This window comes from Mustela nivalis, assembly GCF_964662115.1.
Source record: "Mustela nivalis genome assembly, chromosome: 11".
Classification (NCBI taxonomy): domain Eukaryota; kingdom Metazoa; phylum Chordata; class Mammalia; order Carnivora; family Mustelidae; genus Mustela; species Mustela nivalis.
Window position 1 is genome coordinate 34,059,865 of NC_139030.1, and position 19,942 is coordinate 34,079,806.

A 19,942-nucleotide genomic window follows, 5' to 3' on the forward strand; every position below is an offset into this window, starting at 1 on the left:
CTTTGTGTGCTGAGTTTGACTAAGTTCTTTATAGATCCTGGACACTAGCCCTTTATCTGATAAGACATTTGCAAATATCTACACCCATTCAGAGGGCTATCTTTTGGCTTTGTCAACTGTTTCCTTTGCTGTGCGAAAGCTTTTTATCTTAATAAAGTCCCAATAGTCGATTTTTGCCTGTTTCCCTTGTCTTTGGACTCCTATCTAGCAAGAAATTGCTGGACCAAAGTCACAGAGGATGCTGTGTTCTCCTCTAGGATTTTGATGGATTCCTGTCTCACATCGAGATTGTTCATCCATTTTAAGTCTATTTTTGTGTATGGTATAAGGAAATGGTCCAGTTTCATTCCTCTGACATATGGCTGTCCAATTTTCCCAACACCATTTGTTGAAGAGACTTGTCTTTTTCCCACTGGATGTTCTTTACTGCTTTGTCAAAGATCAGTTGACGATAGAGCTGAGTGTCCTTTTCTGGGTTCTTATTCTGTTCCACTGATCTAGGTGTCCATTTTTGTGCCAGTATCATACTGTCTTAATGATTATACCTTTGTAATAGAGCTTAACTCCAGGATTATGATGCCACCAGCTTTGGTTTTCTTTTGTCAACAATTCCTTTGGCTAATCAGGGTCTTTTCTGGTTCCATACAAATTTTAGGATTATTTATTCCAGCTCTGTGAAAAAAGTTGATGGTATTTTGATAGCAATTTCATTGACTGTATAGATTGTTCTAGGTAGCATAGACGTTTTCACAACAATATATGTTCTTCTACTCTATGAGCATGGAATGTTTTTCCATTTCTTTGTGTCTTTCTCAATTTCTCTCATGAGTGTTCTATATTCTTCTGAGTACAGATCCTTTGCCTCTTTGGGTAGGTTTATTTCCAGTAATCTTAAAGTTTCTGGTCCATCTGTAAATGGGATCGACTCCTTAAATTCTCTTTCTTCTGGCTCATTGTTAGTATATAGAAATGCAACTGATTTCTGTGCACTGATTTTATATCCTGCCATTTTGCTGAATTCCTAAACGAGTTCTAGCAATTTTAGGGTGGAGTCTTTTGAGTTTTCCACATAGAGTATCATGTCACCTGCGAAGATTGTGAGTTTGACTTCTTCTCTGCCACTAAATGCCTTTTATGTCTTTTTATTGTCTGATTTTTGAGGCTAGGACTTCAAGTACTGTGTTGATCAACAGTGGTGAAAGTGGACATCCCTGCCATGCTCCTGACCTTAGGGGAAAAGCTGTCAGTTTTTCTCCATTGAGAATGATATTCTCTGTGTGCTTTTTGTATATGGCTTTTATGATATTGATATATGTTCCTTCTTTCCCTACACTGTGAAGAGTTTTGATCAGGTGTAATCTATTAAGAAGATCATATGGTTCTTGTCCTTTCTTATATTTATGTGATGTATCACACTGACTGATTTGTGGATGCTAATCCACCCTTGCAGCCCATCAATAAATCCCACTTGGTCGTGGTGAATAATCCTTTTAATGTACTGCTGGATCCTACTGGCTAGTATCTTGGTGAGAATTTTTCATCAGAGATATTGGTCTATAATTCTCCTTTTTGCTGTGGTCTGGTTTAAGGAACAAGGTAATGCTGGCCTCACAGAGTCTGGAAGTTTTCCTTCCATTGCTATTTTCTGAAACAGTTTCGGAAGAATAGGTATTAATTCCTCTTTAAATGTTTGGTAGAATTCCCTTAGGAAGCCATCTGGTCCTGGACTCTTGTTAGAGGAGATTTTTGATTACTACTTCAATTTCCTTCCTGACTGTGCATCTGTTCAGGTTTTCTACTTCTTGCTTCAGTTTTGGTAGTTTATATATTTCTGGAAATGCATCCATGTCTTCCAGATTGCTTAATTTGTTGGCATATGGTTGCTCATGATATGTTCTTATAATTGTTTTATTTCTTTGGTGTTAGTTGTGATCTCTCCTTCTTCATTCATGATTTTATTTGGGTCCTTTATCTTTTCATTTTGATAAGTCTGGCCAGGAGATTATCAATCTCACTTATTCTTTCAAAGAATCAACTCCTAGTTTTGATGATCTGTTCTACCACTCTTTGGTTTCTAATTTCTAATTCACTTATTTTTTTTTTTTCTCTAGCCTTTATTAATTCTCTTCTACTGGGTTTAGGCTTAATGCGCTGCTCTTTCTCCAGCTCCTTTAGGTGTAAGCTTAGGTTGTATGTTTGAGACCTTTCTTGTTTCTTGAGAAAGGCTTGTATTTCTATATACTTGCCTCTTAGGACTGCTTTTGTGGCATCCCAAAGATTTTGAACTGTTGTGTTTCATTTTGAACAGTTGCGCTTTCATTTTCATTTCTTTCCTTTTTTTAAAAATAATTCCATAATTTTTTTAATTCTTCTTTAATTTCCTGGTTGACCCATTCATTTTTAATAGGATGCTCTTTAGCCTCTATGTATTTGAGTTCTTTCCAAATTCCCTCTTGTAAATGAGTTCAAGTTTCAAAGCACTGTGGTTTGAAAATACACAGGGAATGACTCCAATCTTTTGGTATCAGTTGTGACCCATATTCTGGAGAATGTTCTACGTGCACTCAAGGTGAATGCACCTGGTCCAGTGTGCCATTCAAAGCCCCTGTGTTCTGGTTGATTTTCTGCTTAGATGATTTGTCCACTGCAGTGAGTGGGGTATTAAAGTCCTCTACTATTATTGTAATAGTATCAAAGTATTTCTTTAGTTTTGGTATTAATTGGTTTATATAATGGGGAATCATTATTTATAATTTTTAGATCTTCTTGTTGGACAGACCCTTTAATTATAATGGTTTTTCCTCATCTCTTATTACAATCTTGGTTTAAAATCCAATTTGTATGATATAAGGATTGCTACCCTAGCCTTCTCTTGATGTCCATTAGCATGATAAATGCTCTCCACCCCCTCACTATCATTCTGGAGGTGCTTTGGGTCTAAAATGCATCTCCTGCAGACAGCATATGGATGGGTCTTGCCTATTTATCCAATCTGATACCCTGTGTCTTTTGATTGGGGCATTTAGCCCATCTACCAGAGTAACTACTGACAGATACAAATTTAGTGTCACTGTATTCCCTGTAAAGTCACTGTTTCTGTATATTGTCTCTATTCCTTTCTGGTCTATGTTACTTTGGGCTCTCTCTTCACTTAGAGGATCCCCTTTAATATTTCTTGCAGGCGTGGTTTAGTTTCTACCATTGTAGGTTAAGGTAAAGGTTGCCCTGAACTGCTTTCAGGACTTTTTCTCTTTGTCTCTGAGATTTGCAAGCTTCACTATTATATGTTAAGATGTTGATCTATTTTTACTGATTTTTGGGTGACTCTCTGTGCCTTCTGGACTTGAATGACGAGTACTATAAATTGTGTAAGACTGCTGAATCACAGACCTGTACCTGTGAAACAAATAACATATTGTATGTTTAAAAGAAACAGTTGATAAAGTAAGAAACTGGTTGAAAAGGAAAGAGGAAAAAAAAACTGAAATGGAAAGACTACATCATGAGAAAAAAAACATGAATTCTATATACTCTTTTCCCCTAGCGCTGGAGTTTTGCAGCTGCTTAAACTTGATCTTAGCTGGATGTTTTGCTAATCTTCTGGGGAGGGACCTGTTACTCTGATTCTCAAGGTGTCTTTGCCTGGGACAGAACTTGACTGGCACTGCCCTTGCCAAGGGACCAGACTAAGTAAATGGCTCTAAGTTGCTCTATGTGGCTTTAATTCCCTAAAGGTTTTCCACATCACTTTAGAGGATGAAAATGAAAGTGCAGCCTCCCAATCTCTGCCCCAGAGCTGAAAGCCTGTACTCCCAACTACTCAGTGTGCCCTCTGAGAAAAGTAGGCAATCACTCCTATCTCCCTGGTCTCTGTCCACACTCTAGCTTACCTAGCCTGTGACTGAGCATTTCTATCTCAGTGACTGTCTGGAGTCTCCAAACCCTGCAGACTCCTATGGCACCCACCTGCACCACTCCTCCCGCTCCTCCCAAAGGAGGGAGGTGGGTTTTGCTGGGGTTCTGGTGCTTGCTGGGCCCTTGCTCAGGGAGTGGTTGCCTAACCATGCTGTGGTTCACAGTTTATGGTATCCCCATAACCCCACTTCTGGGCATGATGATTGCAGCCAGCTGCCCTCCTCTGACGCCTGGGAAGTCTGCTGCACTCAGGCACCTGTGGTCTTCCTGTGACTCCAGGGATCCAAAGGATTCCACCTAGGATGTCCCACTTAGGATTCCACCATGCTTTGCCACCTGAGCTCCTTTAAGGTAGTGATGTCCCTCACTGGAACAACTTTTAAAAGTTCTGATTTGGGGCTCCAGGGCTGTGTCACTTACCGGTGCTGGTTTACAGAGGCTCCCCCACCATCCCCACACGCATTTCATCTTCCCATATAGCGCCTTAGAATCACTTCTCTGCACTTCCTACTTTGCAGAAACTGATTGCTTTTCTACTTATAGAGTTGCATCTATTCTTTTGTTAAATCTCTGGTTGAGTTCACAGGTATTCAGAATGATTTGATAGCTAGCTAACTGAATTCCTGGGACAAAATTCAGGTCTCCTACTCCTCCACCATCTTGGAAAACTTCTACCTTGAAGCTTGTTCAATATTTAATTTAATCAAAGGCTTTTCCTATATTTAAGACATTCATGTTTTTCTTCAGTCTATTCATGTGTTAAGTTATATTTCTATATTTTTAAGCTAACCCACCCTAGAACAAATCAAAGTAGGTCTACTTATTTTATCTTTTCTTAGAAACGGCTAGGATTTAGTTTGCTTATATTTAATTTAGTAATTTTATATCTATGTCTGTCTGAAACACTGGCATGAAATTCTTGCTGGGACTATCCTCCACAATGATATCTACATTCTGGATATCAATTATACTAACTTCACAGAATTAAGTTGCATGTACTTTCTATTCTTCTATTCCTTCAAAGAGCTTAATATTGGAATGTCTTGTTCTTCTTGGTTTGGTAGATATCACCTATAAAACCATTTGGGATTTGTGTTTCCTTTGTGTAAAGATTTTTAACTGTCAACTCAATTTTTAAAATGATTTATAAGGTTAATGGATTATTCAGGTTTTCTATTTCTTCTTCTGGCAGTTGTGTTATGATTTTCTAAGAATATCCTTGTTTTGTCTAAGTTTTTCTATGTCTCAGCACAAGGTTATTATAATATTCTATTATTGTAAACTCTTCTTTACCTGTAGCTATGTCCCTTTTTAATTCCTTATTCTGTGGAGTTATATTTTTTTGGTTCTGTTTTCCCTCAATTTTTTCTTGATCAATATTTCATTTGAGTTAAATAGAATTTAAGGCTATACAGTTCTTTATTTTCTGCTTCTGTGACATCCCACACATTTTGATAAGCAGAATTTTCATTATGATTCATTTCTTTTCTTTTTTTTAAGATTTTATTTGTTTATTTGACAGAGACAAAGAGATCACAAGTAGACTGAGAGGCAGGCAGAGGCAGAGGCAGAGGGAGGAAGCAGGCTGCTACTGAGCAGAGAGCCTAGTGCAGGACTCAATCTCAGGACCCTGAGATCACAACCTGAGCCGAAGGCAGAGCGTAACCCACTGAGCCACCCAAGCACCTCATTATGATTCATTTCTAAGTAAATTTCCATAATGATCTTTTTGATCCATAAGTTATTTAAAATCACAATTCCCAATTCCCATTTATCTTTTTTTATTGCTTTCTAAAAACCATACCATGATCAAACAGTATATTTCTATGATTCCAACTTTTTGAAATTTGTTTAGACTTCCTTTGTGACCTATATATGGTCAATTTTTGTATTCTATATAGGTCTGTTAAATTGAGGTTGTTAATTATGTTGTCTTCCAAATCTTCACTGATGTTTTCAAATTTTTTTAAAAGTTTTATTCTTACTTTAAACGTTTTATAAAAATTCGTATCTTGCAACTGATAATTCCAATACCTCAAGCCTTTGCAGGTTCAAAATTTGTTTCATCTGGGGCAATTACTGCTCATCCTTACCCCAGCCACTCTGGCTCACATATTCACATACAACAGATCAAATTTTGCCAATGTAGTTTTTTAACTGAGTGCTTATTTTTTTGGACCCTGGAGACTTCTTTTATGTTTTGAGAATCTAGTGATTTTTAAGAAATATGTTTGTAATAATTTATTCAGCAGCATTACTGTAGAACAGTCATTTGGAATATCCAGTTTGCCAGCAGTAAAAATCCATTAAGTATCAGGCTTGATACTTTAAAAAGCCAAATTTTCTCAAGTGTATTTTTCGGTGTTTCCTTTTTGATTTAATACCAAAAACTTTATACAAAGTGAAAATCATTTAGATTTTTAAAAAAAATAGTAAAAAGTAAAAGATAATGAAGCAAAAAAGTATCTCTTACCCGCAGATATGCTATTAGTTCCTCACACTGCATCTGTCCCCCCCTTGAAATGGTCATGTTCTTAGAGTGACCTGGCGACCGGTTATGGAGAAATAGAGCTCGTCGAATTGCTCCTTTTTGCTTAAGCTTATCCAAAAGAAGCTCCACCTGGAAGTCTATACAAACCAAAGGATTTATAACTAACATAATCTTTATGGACACTTATCTGTCCTAGATACCTAGAGTTGTCATGTAAGCAGAGATATTTATTTCTTAAGAAGTAATTTCCCTGTAATTCACTAAAAATGTCATACAATGTAGTGAGATTACAACGCATTAATTCTGAACTAATATTTAAGAGTAATCAATCCAATGACCCCCAAAGTAATACCATATATTAATCCAGATAACAGATAATGATAGTACTATCAGATGAAAAAGAAAATTTTTTCTTTTAATTTACGCTGAGAAGAAGAAGTTCAGAGCATGAAACGTATGTGAACTGAGACTTCCACCATTAATGCGAGTAGCAGCAATTTCTTGCGGATGAGATTAAGAAATATTTAGTAATATGTACTGGTACCATTTCATTAGACACTATGATGAATACACAGTTTTCATCACCTGCTACTTCTAATGAAGCTGCCATATCAGATTGTCAGACAAATATGTCCTTCACGAAGCAGGTAGCCGAAGGTGACTGGATCAAGAACAATCTTAAAACGAATGTACAACCAATAGTCTGAAGCACAGTTGTTATTAGGGTGACTTCCCGCTAAGATTTAGTTCTTCTTTAAATGGTTTCTTCAAAGTGGAGAGCGCAAACCTCGAAAACCAACTTTATAGGTTTCTCTAAATGTTGAACTTCAGGTCAAATTGGGTGAGAACACAGGTTACCTTGCTTCCAGTTCTGTTCCACCCACCCACCCACACTGTCTTCCTTGTGTTTCTCAAACACACTAACCATACTCCTATCTCAGGCCTCTTGAAACTGCCATTTCCTCTGTGCAAAATACTCCTCCAGACATCCCCTAGCTCCTTCATTTCCTTCAGGTCTCTACTGAAAAACCATCTTCCAGAGATGCCTTGCCTTGCTCCTATATGTGAATTTTCATGCACAACCACATATCCCAAAGATTCATTCCTCTTTCCCTGCTTTATTGTTACTTCTCAACACTGTCACTTGGCAACAATCACTTAGTTCTCCTACCCTGCTTTCTGGACCACATAAACCATTTTTTGGAAAGGAGAAGTCAGGTTAGGAGTTTGCCATGTGGGTTAAATTTAGTGGCCCAGACTTCTTCTTCCACCATTTCTAAAGCACCCTTACTCCTGAGATTGCTGGTGGCTTCTCTAAGACATAAAATAGCAACTCTTCTGTACATCATCTATTTATAAACAATGATACCCATTTCCCCTAGAGTTCATTTATCTCTCGTTGGTAATTGTTTAACTCTCTTAAGTCCATATTTACCATTCAGTGGCTACTTTGTTCACAATGTCAATTAATAAATATGTATTCTATTTGAACTAACTTAAAAGTCAACAAGGTAATTATGATGCATTGTTAAGTATCTTTAACCATAAAAAGTCAAACAAAGAACAACAATAACAGGTATTTGTGCTAATTATTAAAATATCTTAAAATATTTTCTGAGAGCTATAGATGTAGAATCATTATATAATTTTTCCGTAGAACACTTACTAAGTTTCATGGGAAGTGCTCCTTTGCCATCTGCCTTTAAGCAGAACTTGACATTAAAACTGTAGAAAAATAAAAATATATACAAAATCCTATAATCCAGTTCAGACATTTTTGAATATCATCCCCAAATATCACATTTCTAATACACAGTTTATATATATATAGTAAAGCCTTTTATATCTTGCCTCATGTTTTAATATTATTCCCGAAACATGAAACTACACAGAATAACCTAACTCATGCTTCAGTAATTCAAGCACATTTACTTTCATGGTACCTTGATGGGAAAAAAAAAGACAAAGAGAAAGAAATGAATCTCCTAACTTTCTCTCATATTTAGAGAACATACTGATAAACTCCAGTGAGGGAAATGACTGACCAGATTTAAAATAACATCTCACTTTGGAAAAAATCCTACCAAAGTTTCCTTTAATTAGAAAGCTCCTATAGAACAGTGCCTTTCACGATTTACTAATGGGTCATGAATAGGTTTATTAATGGGTCATGAAATTAGTTTAATAGGATGGGTTAGCCACCATCTTAAAAAAATAAATCAAATAAATAAAATTGAAGGGTAAGATTTCATGGAACTTTGTTTTAATTACATACATGTCTTTGGTGGATTATGATACAAAATATATTTCATACTATGTGCCACATAATCAAAAACATATGAAAGCTACTGCTAAGTGTATTCAACGCCTTTGGGTTATTTGCTTAATTTAAAATGTATTATTAGCAACTTCACAGGGGCATGCAGGGTAAGTGAAAAGAAGAAAGACAATAAAACTTAAAAAGCCAAAATCTGAAAACAACTTCACTGCTAATCAATGTAAATTAAGACAAAATGTTACCAAATTTTTAATGCAATCCAATGAAAGAAATAAAATTTTGAAAAATGTTTTTAATGAGTGTAATAATTCAAAAAATATCAGGAAAAATATTTTTTTCATTAGCTCTTCTGAAGTAAAATTTTTTCAGCTTCCAATCATTCTACCCTGCATTTGTCAGAAGTTCTCTGATTTTTCTGTGTAACCAAGGAACATAAAGAACAGTGTCATCCAAAGTAGGGTACTCATGGTAATTTTAGTAGTAAATGGATCAAGACTTTTCTTAATTTAATACTTATTTTGACATGTATAAGAAAAGTACTGGGTTTTTTTTATCTTATTTTCGAACACTTTTAAGTAAAACATGATCAATTTAAAGAAAAAATAAACTTTAGGGATGCCTGGGTGGCTTAGTCAGATAAGCATCCAACCCTTGATCTCAGCTCAGGCCTTGGTATCAGGGTCATGAGTGTAAGCCCCACATTGGGCTCCACGCAGAGCATGGAGGTTACTTTAAAAAAAAAAAAAAAAAGCTTAAAAAAATTATAAATACAGGTAGAATGAAAATATAGCAAAAAATATATAACGTAGCAAAAAACAAAAAAGCAAATAAAGGAGACTTGAGAAACACTGGGCTAGAGAAGAATTCAGACATTAAACTTACCAAAAAAATTAGTTTTCTTTAGAAACTAGTAAGGGAACAAGTAGAAGAACAAGTACATTATACTAGTAATATATCATTTATAATAAAGATTTAATATATATAATATTTTTCATACAACTATTTGCAGATATTACAGCTGGAAAAGATCTATCTTTTGAAAACTAAAATGTTCATGGGCCTGTTTAAAAGTATATATAAATCAGTTCTGCGATCTTACTAGCTTTTTCTCCTTTTTGAAAATACTGATTGAGCATGCATCATTTATTTAAAATTAAGTTCATACTAGTTTGTACCGTATTTCTAGAGCCTTCTACGTATCTCCTTTGAAACAATTATTTCCATAATTCAATCTATGAAAAGAGAGTATACTCACAGAAACTGTTTAAGCAATATTTTAGCTTATTTTCAATTGTTTTGACAATGACTACATAAATAATCACAATAATAACTATTATGAAACTAATGCCCTTACCATGAAACTTTGAGATCTGTCCCAGGCAGTGGGCAGGTTTTATTATCTTGATTTAAAATGCTAGGGTATACTTCAAGGCCAGCATTTACAGTTATAACTGGTCTGGCCCTGGTTAAAAAAAAAAAAAGAAAAAGAATGTTATTTGAAATGTTAGACTGACCTAAACATTTTAGGTTTACATTCACAGTATATATAAGCGCAATGCTTATTAAAGCATTGTTTATAATAGCAAAAAGAATAAAACAACCTAAACATAGAACAACAAACTATTCCAGTTTGCCAGGGACAGTGCTGATTTTAGCACTGAAAGTCCCATGACCTGATAAATCCCTCAGTTCTCAGGCAAAGAGGAACAACTGGCTAACCTATCTGAACGGAGTCTACCACAGCAGAATGGCTAAAACGTCATGGGGCATCTATCTAATGCAACGCAATATAGTAGAGGAAATGAGCAACATCTGTGTGGATATGAGATGATTCCTAAGATATATCCAAGATACAATTTTTATATGAGAGAGAAAAAACCCCACGATGTACAAAAGATGCATGCAAACACACACACACAGACACATACCCACAATTTTTTAATGCACAGAATATTTCTGGTAGGGTATACTTATAAACTAGTAACTGACATGAGATAAAGTATGTTTTTTTTGTCTATACCCTTTCTGTACTATGTCAGCTTTTACTACATGCATTATTAATTCTTTGATAACAATTTTAAAACCTGAAATGATAAAATAAATAGTTTTCCAAAGTTCAGAGGAACAGACTTAAACCCTGCATAAAAATCGGGTAGGCTTCATATCAGAGTGCCAATCTCAATCATGATAAATCCTGGAATCTATATGAATACACAGGTGGTGCCAAGATAGCCAACATAAATCCCATTATGTAGAATTAATGTTCATTATCCTGGCATACATAAACACATCCCATGGAAGTGTAAACACCTTAATCTACTTGGGATGCCACATGGTAGCCTAAAGCATGGAGAATTGATTAAATATAGAGAATATCCGGGAACATGGATGAAGCTGAGAAATACAGGTTATATGGATTTATAGGTATTGCTCTAATTATAAAAATACTGATTTGGGGAGGCATTACATACTGCCCTTGTGGTCATAGAATGCTGTAGCATAAACATCAAGTTAATTTCTTGCCTCTTTAGAAGAAAATATAAGCTCATATAAATTTTAAAGAGATTTAAAATGCAGGAGAATATTCTTTAATACAATTTAAAGAATAAAGACGGAAAAATCTGTATGCTTTCCTAAATTAAAAAATCTATACCTTTCTCTACACTTCGGGATTTCCTTATATAAATGCTACCTGCCTGAAGCAATACAACTAAAAAGAACAAACAAATTTTATCATTACTTGAAGAAAATTAAACTGAAATTCAAACACTGGATTTAACTATAAAATTGTCAAATAATTGAGATTATTCCTATATTACAGGATATGGAAACATGCTCACCTGTATAATACAGCTCTATCTACACCAAAAGCTCCTACAATTAAGTCTTAAAAGAGAGTAGAAAAACATGTAAATAACAATATTGGCTTTTTTATTCACATACTGTTCTATAAAACTTTCAGTGCATACAATAAAGATTTACACATAGTTTCAAAACTATTCTTCATTAAATGGTTGTCAGATAATATCTAAAAGGCGAAAACATATCAAAACTCTAAACAGAATATCAAATGGCAAACACTCATTATAAAACTAATCTTTCATCTGGGTAGATGGATACTTCTACAATAAGGAAATGCATATCACCCAAATACGTATACCTCTCAGAGGAAAAAGTTTTATATGTGCCTGTGGATTTTACAATTTCACTATAAGATTCATTATATACATAAATCTCATTATAAATTTTTTCACTGTTTAAAAACAAAACCAAAAAAGCGTATTACATATATGTAGAATACTTAGAATAGTAGCAGATAGCATTCGAATTAACAAGAATAAAATGCATTAATTTCTAAATGCAGCTAGTAACAACAGGTTCACGATTACAAAAAAATGAAGTAAGAGCCCAATCTCATAGTATATCCAATGTAAACCTGGGGAAACCCTTTCAGAGCAAAAAAAAAATACATGGGAAACCATAAAGATCGGTAGATTGGATCAGATAAAAATGAAGAACTTTTTTATGCACAAAAACCAAATATGGCAAACTAAAAAATAAATATATGTTAAGGAGTTAGAATCTTCAATATTGAAGGCACTACCACAAATTTAAAAAAAAAAAAGAAAGAAAAAAAAAGAAAAAATCATCATCTCAATAAGAACAAAGCAAAAAAAAGTAAAAAGAAATTCATGAAAGCAAATATATACAAAATAAATTAAAATGTTTACCCTCCCTAAAAATTAAAAATGATAAAGTAGAACAAAGTAACATTTTCTACCGATCATACAGTTTAAAGTTATTTTTAAAAAAACAATAGATGACCCTCAGTGTAGGCACAAATGTGGGGAAATGATCACTCACTCTGGTGAGCGCTTAAAAAAGTTGTAAAACCTTCCTTTGGAAGAAGTGGGATTATAATTTGACAATATGTTCCAACAGACTTTTTTAAAAGTGCCTATCTTTTGCAACATGGGGGGCTTGGGGGGTAGGAAAAGAATAAATGAAACAAGATGGGATTGGGAGGGAGACAAATCATAAGAGACTCTTAATCTCACAAAACAAACTGAGGGTTGCTGGGGGGAGGGTGGTCGGGAGAGGGTGGTGGGGTTGTGGACATTGGGGAGGGTATGTGCTATGGTGAGTGCTGCGAAGTGTGTAAACCTGGTGATTCACAGACCTGTACCCCTGGGGCTAATAATACATTACATGTTTACAAAAAAAAATTAAAAATTAAAAAAAAAAGTGCCTATTTGACACAGCAATTCTAGAATTTTGTCCTAAGGAAGTAATGCCCTGGAATTACATACATGGAAGGAAATAAAAGCCCAAACATAAAGTTAAATAAGATATGATGCTGACATTTGACAGAATGGGAAACATCAAATTCATGTTTAGAAGAATAATTAATAATACAGGGAAACATTCCTGATTTTAAGTGAATAAAATAGGCTATTAACAGTACCTAAAGCATACTTCCATTTTGTTAAAAAACTGTATGAATGCATTGGAAAAAATGACTGAAAGATACGCTTTGCTGTATTTTCTAGAAGTTCTACAATAAATATATTGCATTAATAACCAAAAAATCTCCTGAAATAACAATAAGAGGTAAAAATCAACTTCCTATCCTACTTCTAAAAGCATGTCAACACACCTGTATATTGGGCTCATAGGAACTGTTTCAACAATAAAGGTAACCAATTTTTCTGCATTATTATTTCATTTAAAGAATGGATCCATTATGATCCAGATCCATTATAATATTCCAAAGTATGTAAGAGCTAGAAAAAGGCCTTCTTTCCTGCTCAGGTGCAAACCAACAGGCAAATCTCAGGCAAATCACTTTTTCAGTCTCTTTTCTCATCCATAAAATGATATAATACAAAGATGAGCTAGTTTATACTCCTCACCAGCCTTACTGGGAAAATTAAATGAGATAATGTATTTTTTTTTTTAATCAATGATTAGTCAAGTCATAAAAATGCTAGACCATTAAAAACAAACAAACAAACAAACAAAAAAGACATTTAAAAGGTCAGAATGAACATTCAGCTTTTGTTTCTAGCTTCTACCAACATTTTCCCCTGACATTTCATTACAGACTTCAGGACAGCAACAAAAGATGAAACTTAGAGTATACGTGTTTTATTGGAAGTTCCCAGGACGTAGAGCTGTCTTTGCTTCATTCCCCCTTCAGTGATGAGAACAGTGCTTTCAGTCTAGCAGGGGTATGAACAATACTTGAAGTATGTAATGGAAAGGACTCATAATATATAAATCAAGAGAGCAATAACTAAAACTATTTCTATTAGGACTGAAAAACCTAAGAAACTATGTATTTCTAGGAAAGCACCTGGGTATCCATTTCTGTCTATATCCGTGGCTCCTTTCATGGAATAGCCAAAGCTTGGTGGCATGCTCCGGGCAGCCCACTTCCCTTCAAGGATTTGAGACGGTGCCACATTCAAGCCCGTTAATCTTCCATTGAAAATATAAACGATTCCTTTTTTGTCTTCACCCCCATATGGTGCAGCAATTGCAATATCTGTAGGACAAAAAGGAGGGGAGGGGGGATTTGGAGAGAAGGAAGAAGAAGGGGAAAAAAAGGAAAGAAGATGGACAGGAGGGCAAGGTCAGAGAGAAGTCTCAGTACTTATTATTTACATGGTGAAGATCTTAATACAGATAGCTTCTGCTTTCCAAACATACCATCACTTGCTTTTAGGAAGACCTACATTAGTACCTGTTTTGCTAATTGAAAGAAATCTGAAGAGGATTTGCTTTTACAAAGAAAAGCCAAAATAGCCTTCAGCATTTGTTTTGCAATGAAACCTTCTGGAGGCTGTGCTCGCCCTGAGCTCCAACAGTGGCACCCCTAAGCTCTTGCCTGGGAAATTTACATACAGCATCTCAGCATCAAACCACTACTGCATGGAACTATGTGAACATCTGTACTTTATCTCAACTTTTTTTTTGCATCCATTAGCAAGGTGTGTCCTAAGGTATCACAAAAGCCTGAGAGAAGTTACTTTTTGGGTCTGGGAAATTTTCTGGGTCTGGACAAGTTTCCATATATTAATGATAGTTGCTTCTTTACACCACTTCTGTTTATTAAAGTTTTTTAAAGATTTTTATTTATGTATTTGAGAGAGAGAGAGAACACACATGAACAAGGCAGAGGAACAGAGAAAGGTGAAGCAGACCGCTGAGAAGGGAGTCATAATCAAGCACTCAATCCCATAACCCTGGGATCACTACATGAGCTAAAGACAGAAACCCAACCAACTGAGCCACCCAGGTGCCCCTCTGCTTATAAAAGTTCTCTACACTTCTGGACAGCGGGGAGAAACCTATATTCACACAACCCATGTATCACAATAAATACAGATTCAAAGTTCTATAGCATATTATTTATTCAAAAGCAACAACATAATTTAAGGAGATTCAAGCAAAACTTTGTGGAAATGACACTAACTTAGAGTCAGATATTCTGGGTCTGACCTTGGATAAATCACTTAACTTTTCTGGACCTTAAAATACCTCACCCTTAAAATGGAAAGAAGGGCACATGTCAAAATGTTCATCTAAGGTTCATTCCAGCTCTCAAAATTCTACTTAATTAAGATGTACATGGTTTTTGTTTCTCGAAGCAGAAGCAGTCTAGCTTGGAAACTTGGAAGTTACGATTTCATCTCAATCTTATATCAACTACAAGCTTGAAATTTACTAAAAACAAAAGAAAGCAAATGGTCACTATGACTAGGTCGCTATGACTATTTCTAATTCTGAGATGTATTATAAATATGTCCACTCCCCTGTTTCTGCTGGTACCATCCTAGACAAGCCATTCCTATCCTTTCCCTGGACCCCTAAAGCAACCTACTGGTTCCCACTTCTGTTCTTGACCCTAAAATCCACTCTCTTCAAAGCTCCCAAAGGTTAGTATCATGTCACCTTCCTTCTGAAAATCCTTCAATTATTTCCCAAAGCATTTAAACACTACCTGATTTGTCTATTCATTCTATCACCTCCCCACCTCCCCACGCCCTAGCTCTATCTCTCCTTCACCCTTCCTATCAATCCTGGCATTTTCCTCTGTTCCTAAACACACCAAGCTAGTTCCCATCTTCAGATTTATACTTGCTGCTCCCTCTGCCTTAACAGCTCTTGCTCCAAGGCTTTTCAAGCTTTGTTCCTTTTGTTTATCCAAATCACAGATGAAACGGTCAACTTATCAGAAAGGTTTTTCCCCTGACAATGACTCACACTGTCTAGGCACTATCACACTAACCTGCTTTTTTGTTGTTGTTTTTTTTTAATCCATAGCCTTTATCATTGTCTGAATTTCCCCATTATGTGTTTATTCTATGGTTTCCCCACAAAACATAGCTTTCATAAGAGCAAGGATGTGTACATCTTGCCTGGACAGCCCCTAGGTGACAGCCATTCCAAACTGCCTTAATTATATCTTAACATACACGAACTGTTTTCAGCCTCCTCCATGCTGCATCCTCTGACACACCAAAGACACCTTGATCTCTCACCTTTTATGTAAGACCATTGTGCCCAGGAACATCTCAAGGCTGTGATGACTGCATTCTAATGTTTACTTGTTTACATAAAAGTTGCCCCTAGTGATGCTAAATTCCTTAAGGGCATGAATGAGCTCTGATTTATCCTTAGAACAGTGCATGGCCTACAGTAAACACCAACTAAGAATTTATTCTTTTTTTTTTTAAGTAGTATTAAATTATGTAAGACTCTTTTTACTTTTCTTAAGTTTCAAAGGGAAGCATAACTTCTAACTTGACATATGCATTAAGAATGTATTCATCAAAATACAATTTCCCAAAAGACAACTCCAGTGTTGAGAAATCATTTAATAAAATTAACTTTAACTTTTCCATAGTTCTCTCATTATTTTATATATTCTAATCATCTTCTCTCTTGGCTGACATCTATTCAATCTGGAAAGCCCTTCTTTTTTACTCAACTGACTTCTTCCTTTGATCATTCCATTTTTTATTTTCTGTGTTTTTTCCCTCTTTCTGGAGAAGTACTGACAAAAACTGCACATTATTATAGAACACGACTTTACTGTTTTGTTTTCAGTATCCCTCTTGATGATACTGAGGGTTTTCTAGGGGGTGTCAGTAGAAAGGGAGGAACAGAAGATGAATAGCATAACCAAGGGTTAATGTCATCAGGTTTGAACAAAGAAAAGATCCAGGTTATAAATAACTCATTTTATATATATTAACTATATAGACATATAATCAATAATCTATAAATATATATAAATAGTTACATAAACACAGCTCATCTCATTCACAATCTACTACTTGGGACAGTAAGACTCCAGGAGAAACCTGGGAAGAACAAAATCATCCTCTACAGTATCCATCTCTAGAAGTAAAATCTTTAAGTAAAATCTCTTAAATCTTCACAAAACTTTATTATTTTTTATCTGTTGTTTATAATTGTTATATTCACAGGTTGCATTTTGATAAAAGTACAGAAAGCAGAATGAGATGCTGGCCGGATCATGATACTGAGAAAGCTTTCTTTAAAGTGGCTGAAGTACCCTTAAGACAAAGTGACAGCAAACGTGCCCCAGATCTCCCAGAGAACCCAGAGACAAAGGTCCTGCTATAGCAAAGAACTCATTACATCTATTCAAGATAGAAGGCACCTCAAATCTGGCCCTGTTTTCTCGGTAGTTTTATTATCAATAAGTGATAGCTTCATCTGTTCTATGCTGTTCTTTTCAAGTTCTATTTTAAACTTTACATCAGAGTTCCATTTGATTTATGTCCTCTTGGTAGTAAAGATCTTTAGGACTCTATTTTAGGAAGCAAGATGTCTCCATGAGTAGTTCTCACTAACACTGAAAACATCTAGGGTTAATCTCAGAAATGACACTTCCAAACTATCCAAGAGGCAGGAGTGGAGTGGTCTTGAAGCCTAGAAAATGTTTTCTTTTCCACTACTACTTGGAAGACACAAGTCAACTGTATTTTTGAATTCCTCTCTTTCATTTATAACTTTCTTCAAATTTTAAGGGGTATATTCCTAAATATTATCTATTATTCAAAAGACCAACCACTCAACTCTATTCTGTGATCTCCAGAGTTTTGTAATGTGTTTATTTTTTTTAAAGTTTTGATAATTTGTAACCTAGCTTTTATTCTAAAATAAAAGCCAACTTTGAGTTTTAAAGATACCTATGGCTATTAATTACAGTATTAAATGGGAATATCACAAAACAATGAGCTTATATTCCTTACTTGCCCCCATGAAGGGCGTTATAACCACCTTCAGAATTTCTTAGACTGCCACAACAAAGTTATGGCTGTAAAAATATGAATGTCCAATTAATCCTTTGAGAGATTCAATTATAGTAAACACGGCCTTGACAATGTACCCGGGTGCAGTTTTTACATTTGTATCCAAAGGGAACAGTAGAGGGCGCTGCTGCTAAGCAGGACAGAGAAAATCCCCACCTTCTACTGGGCTCCCTAAGAAGGCAGATCTCCTTTCAGAAACTTACTACTGCAAAATTCTAACTTGAGGCTATATGAATAATAACTCATGAGAATCCTTTTTTTGTTTTGAAATTTTATCAGCTTTTGAACAAAAAAGAGCAACTGTTGTTTGACCTAGTATGTTACTGTCAATTAAACGTTTCTTTCTAGGAAGATTTGCTGGTACAAACTTCATTAGTTGAGGGAAGGCACAAAATTAGGAACCCACCGTTGCTGAATTTGATCTTACCATTGAAGCCATCCTGGTCCAGATCTCCCAAAGGTGCTATGGCACTGCCGAACCTTGCAAAGACCTCAAACCCATTCAGCTTGGTTGTTTGGAAGTCTCCGGAGGCTCTTTGCAGAGACACGGAAACCTGTCCCACCTCTTGGAGTTTGCCATCAGAACCACGATCCATGAACAGAGGTGCTCCAATAAACACATCTGCATAACTAGAAGAACAAAATCTTCGTCACCAACGCAAGATCAAATTCCATCTATTAGCAATATCTTTTCTTATAAAACCCAGTTTCCCTCTTTCTGTATCTCTAATAACCAAACTGAAACACAGAATCATTTCAAATTCAAACCTTCCTCCAACTCCTATAAGAAACCATAAGTAATTCATAAAAATTACTTTATTCCTTCATAGCAAAAAAGCTACTGAAAGTAATTATGAACAACATAGAGATTTTCCCATATTCATGATAAGGTTGCTTCAAACTGCTTCCTTAAATAGAAAGATTAGCAGGAAGGGGACAAAGAAACAGAAGAAAAAAATGCTTAGTTTTAGTAAAGCACTCATAAACATGAGAGGAAAACTGTTCCTGGAAGCATCTTTTTAAACTTACTCATCACCATTAATGTCAGTGGCAGCAACAGAAAATCCAAAATATGCAGCCATCTGGATAATAAAAAGAAAATGAAATGTTTACATTTCCTCCAACTAGTTTGGACAGTTAATATCTGGGTTATTTTTTTCTCTCTGCACATAGTGTTTCAATCTTAATTTCTTTTCTTTTGTTTATACTACCAACACAATCAGGTAATGAGGCTTTTTTATGTTCCTAGATGTATGGGCGAAACATATCCCATGTATATTATTTCAGTGTCTTCAACACATCCTACTTAAGTCCAAGTATAATAAATGCTCCTTCCCAGGGCTAATCTCCTATCTCCCTTCCTCTCCACTACCCAACAGGTGCCAGATACAGACACACTATCAGAAAGCCATACATACAGTCACAGAGAGAAGTTTAAAATGAGCCCAAGAAGTTATCAGTGGGAGTTTATGCAGTAAAGATAATAGATAATAATTATTAATAGATCATAATTGGTTCTCCCTATGTGAAATCACTCCTACTCTCAAGAAATCACTGGTTAGAGAGATACTGGAATGGCTTTGTTCTTGTCTCACGTCTCAACTGATGACTTGCCAGTGGATTTGCTATTGAATTACACACAGTAGAAATGTTTTTGGATTTATTACAGGATTATGCGTAGAGTGCAGGAATGTCCTTTCCCCCACTACAGGAGACTGGACCATCACAGACAGAACAGCCTGGCTGGAAATAAATGTGAAAAGAAAAGTTCTAGAGATAGCCCAACATGCAAAGCAAAACTAAGAGAGATAACAGTTTAAAGATGAGCTAAAGTGAGGAATGAGCCGACAAACCAAAAGAAGTAAAGTTAGCAAAGCTTCCAAAATTTGATTAATGGAGCTATTAAAA

At 35.4% G+C, this 19,942-nt stretch overlaps 1 protein-coding gene across 1 annotated transcript in view; it reads right to left on the bottom strand.

Moving 5' to 3' along the window:
- ITGAV (integrin subunit alpha V) overlaps positions 1 to 19,942 on the bottom strand; it is a 103,356-nt gene that overhangs the window by 20,340 nt on the left and 63,074 nt on the right. Inside the window, exons 11-17 of the mRNA XM_082690903.1 lie at positions 19,064 to 19,116; positions 18,462 to 18,664; positions 14,041 to 14,232; positions 11,525 to 11,570; positions 10,039 to 10,146; positions 8,073 to 8,131; positions 6,389 to 6,543 (exon numbers count right to left, since the gene is read on the bottom strand). Of these exons, the coding sequence (XP_082547029.1) occupies positions 6,389 to 6,543; positions 8,073 to 8,131; positions 10,039 to 10,146; positions 11,525 to 11,570; positions 14,041 to 14,232; positions 18,462 to 18,664; positions 19,064 to 19,116 (816 nt within the window). The remainder of the gene's footprint in view (positions 1 to 6,388; positions 6,544 to 8,072; positions 8,132 to 10,038; positions 10,147 to 11,524; positions 11,571 to 14,040; positions 14,233 to 18,461; positions 18,665 to 19,063; positions 19,117 to 19,942) is intronic.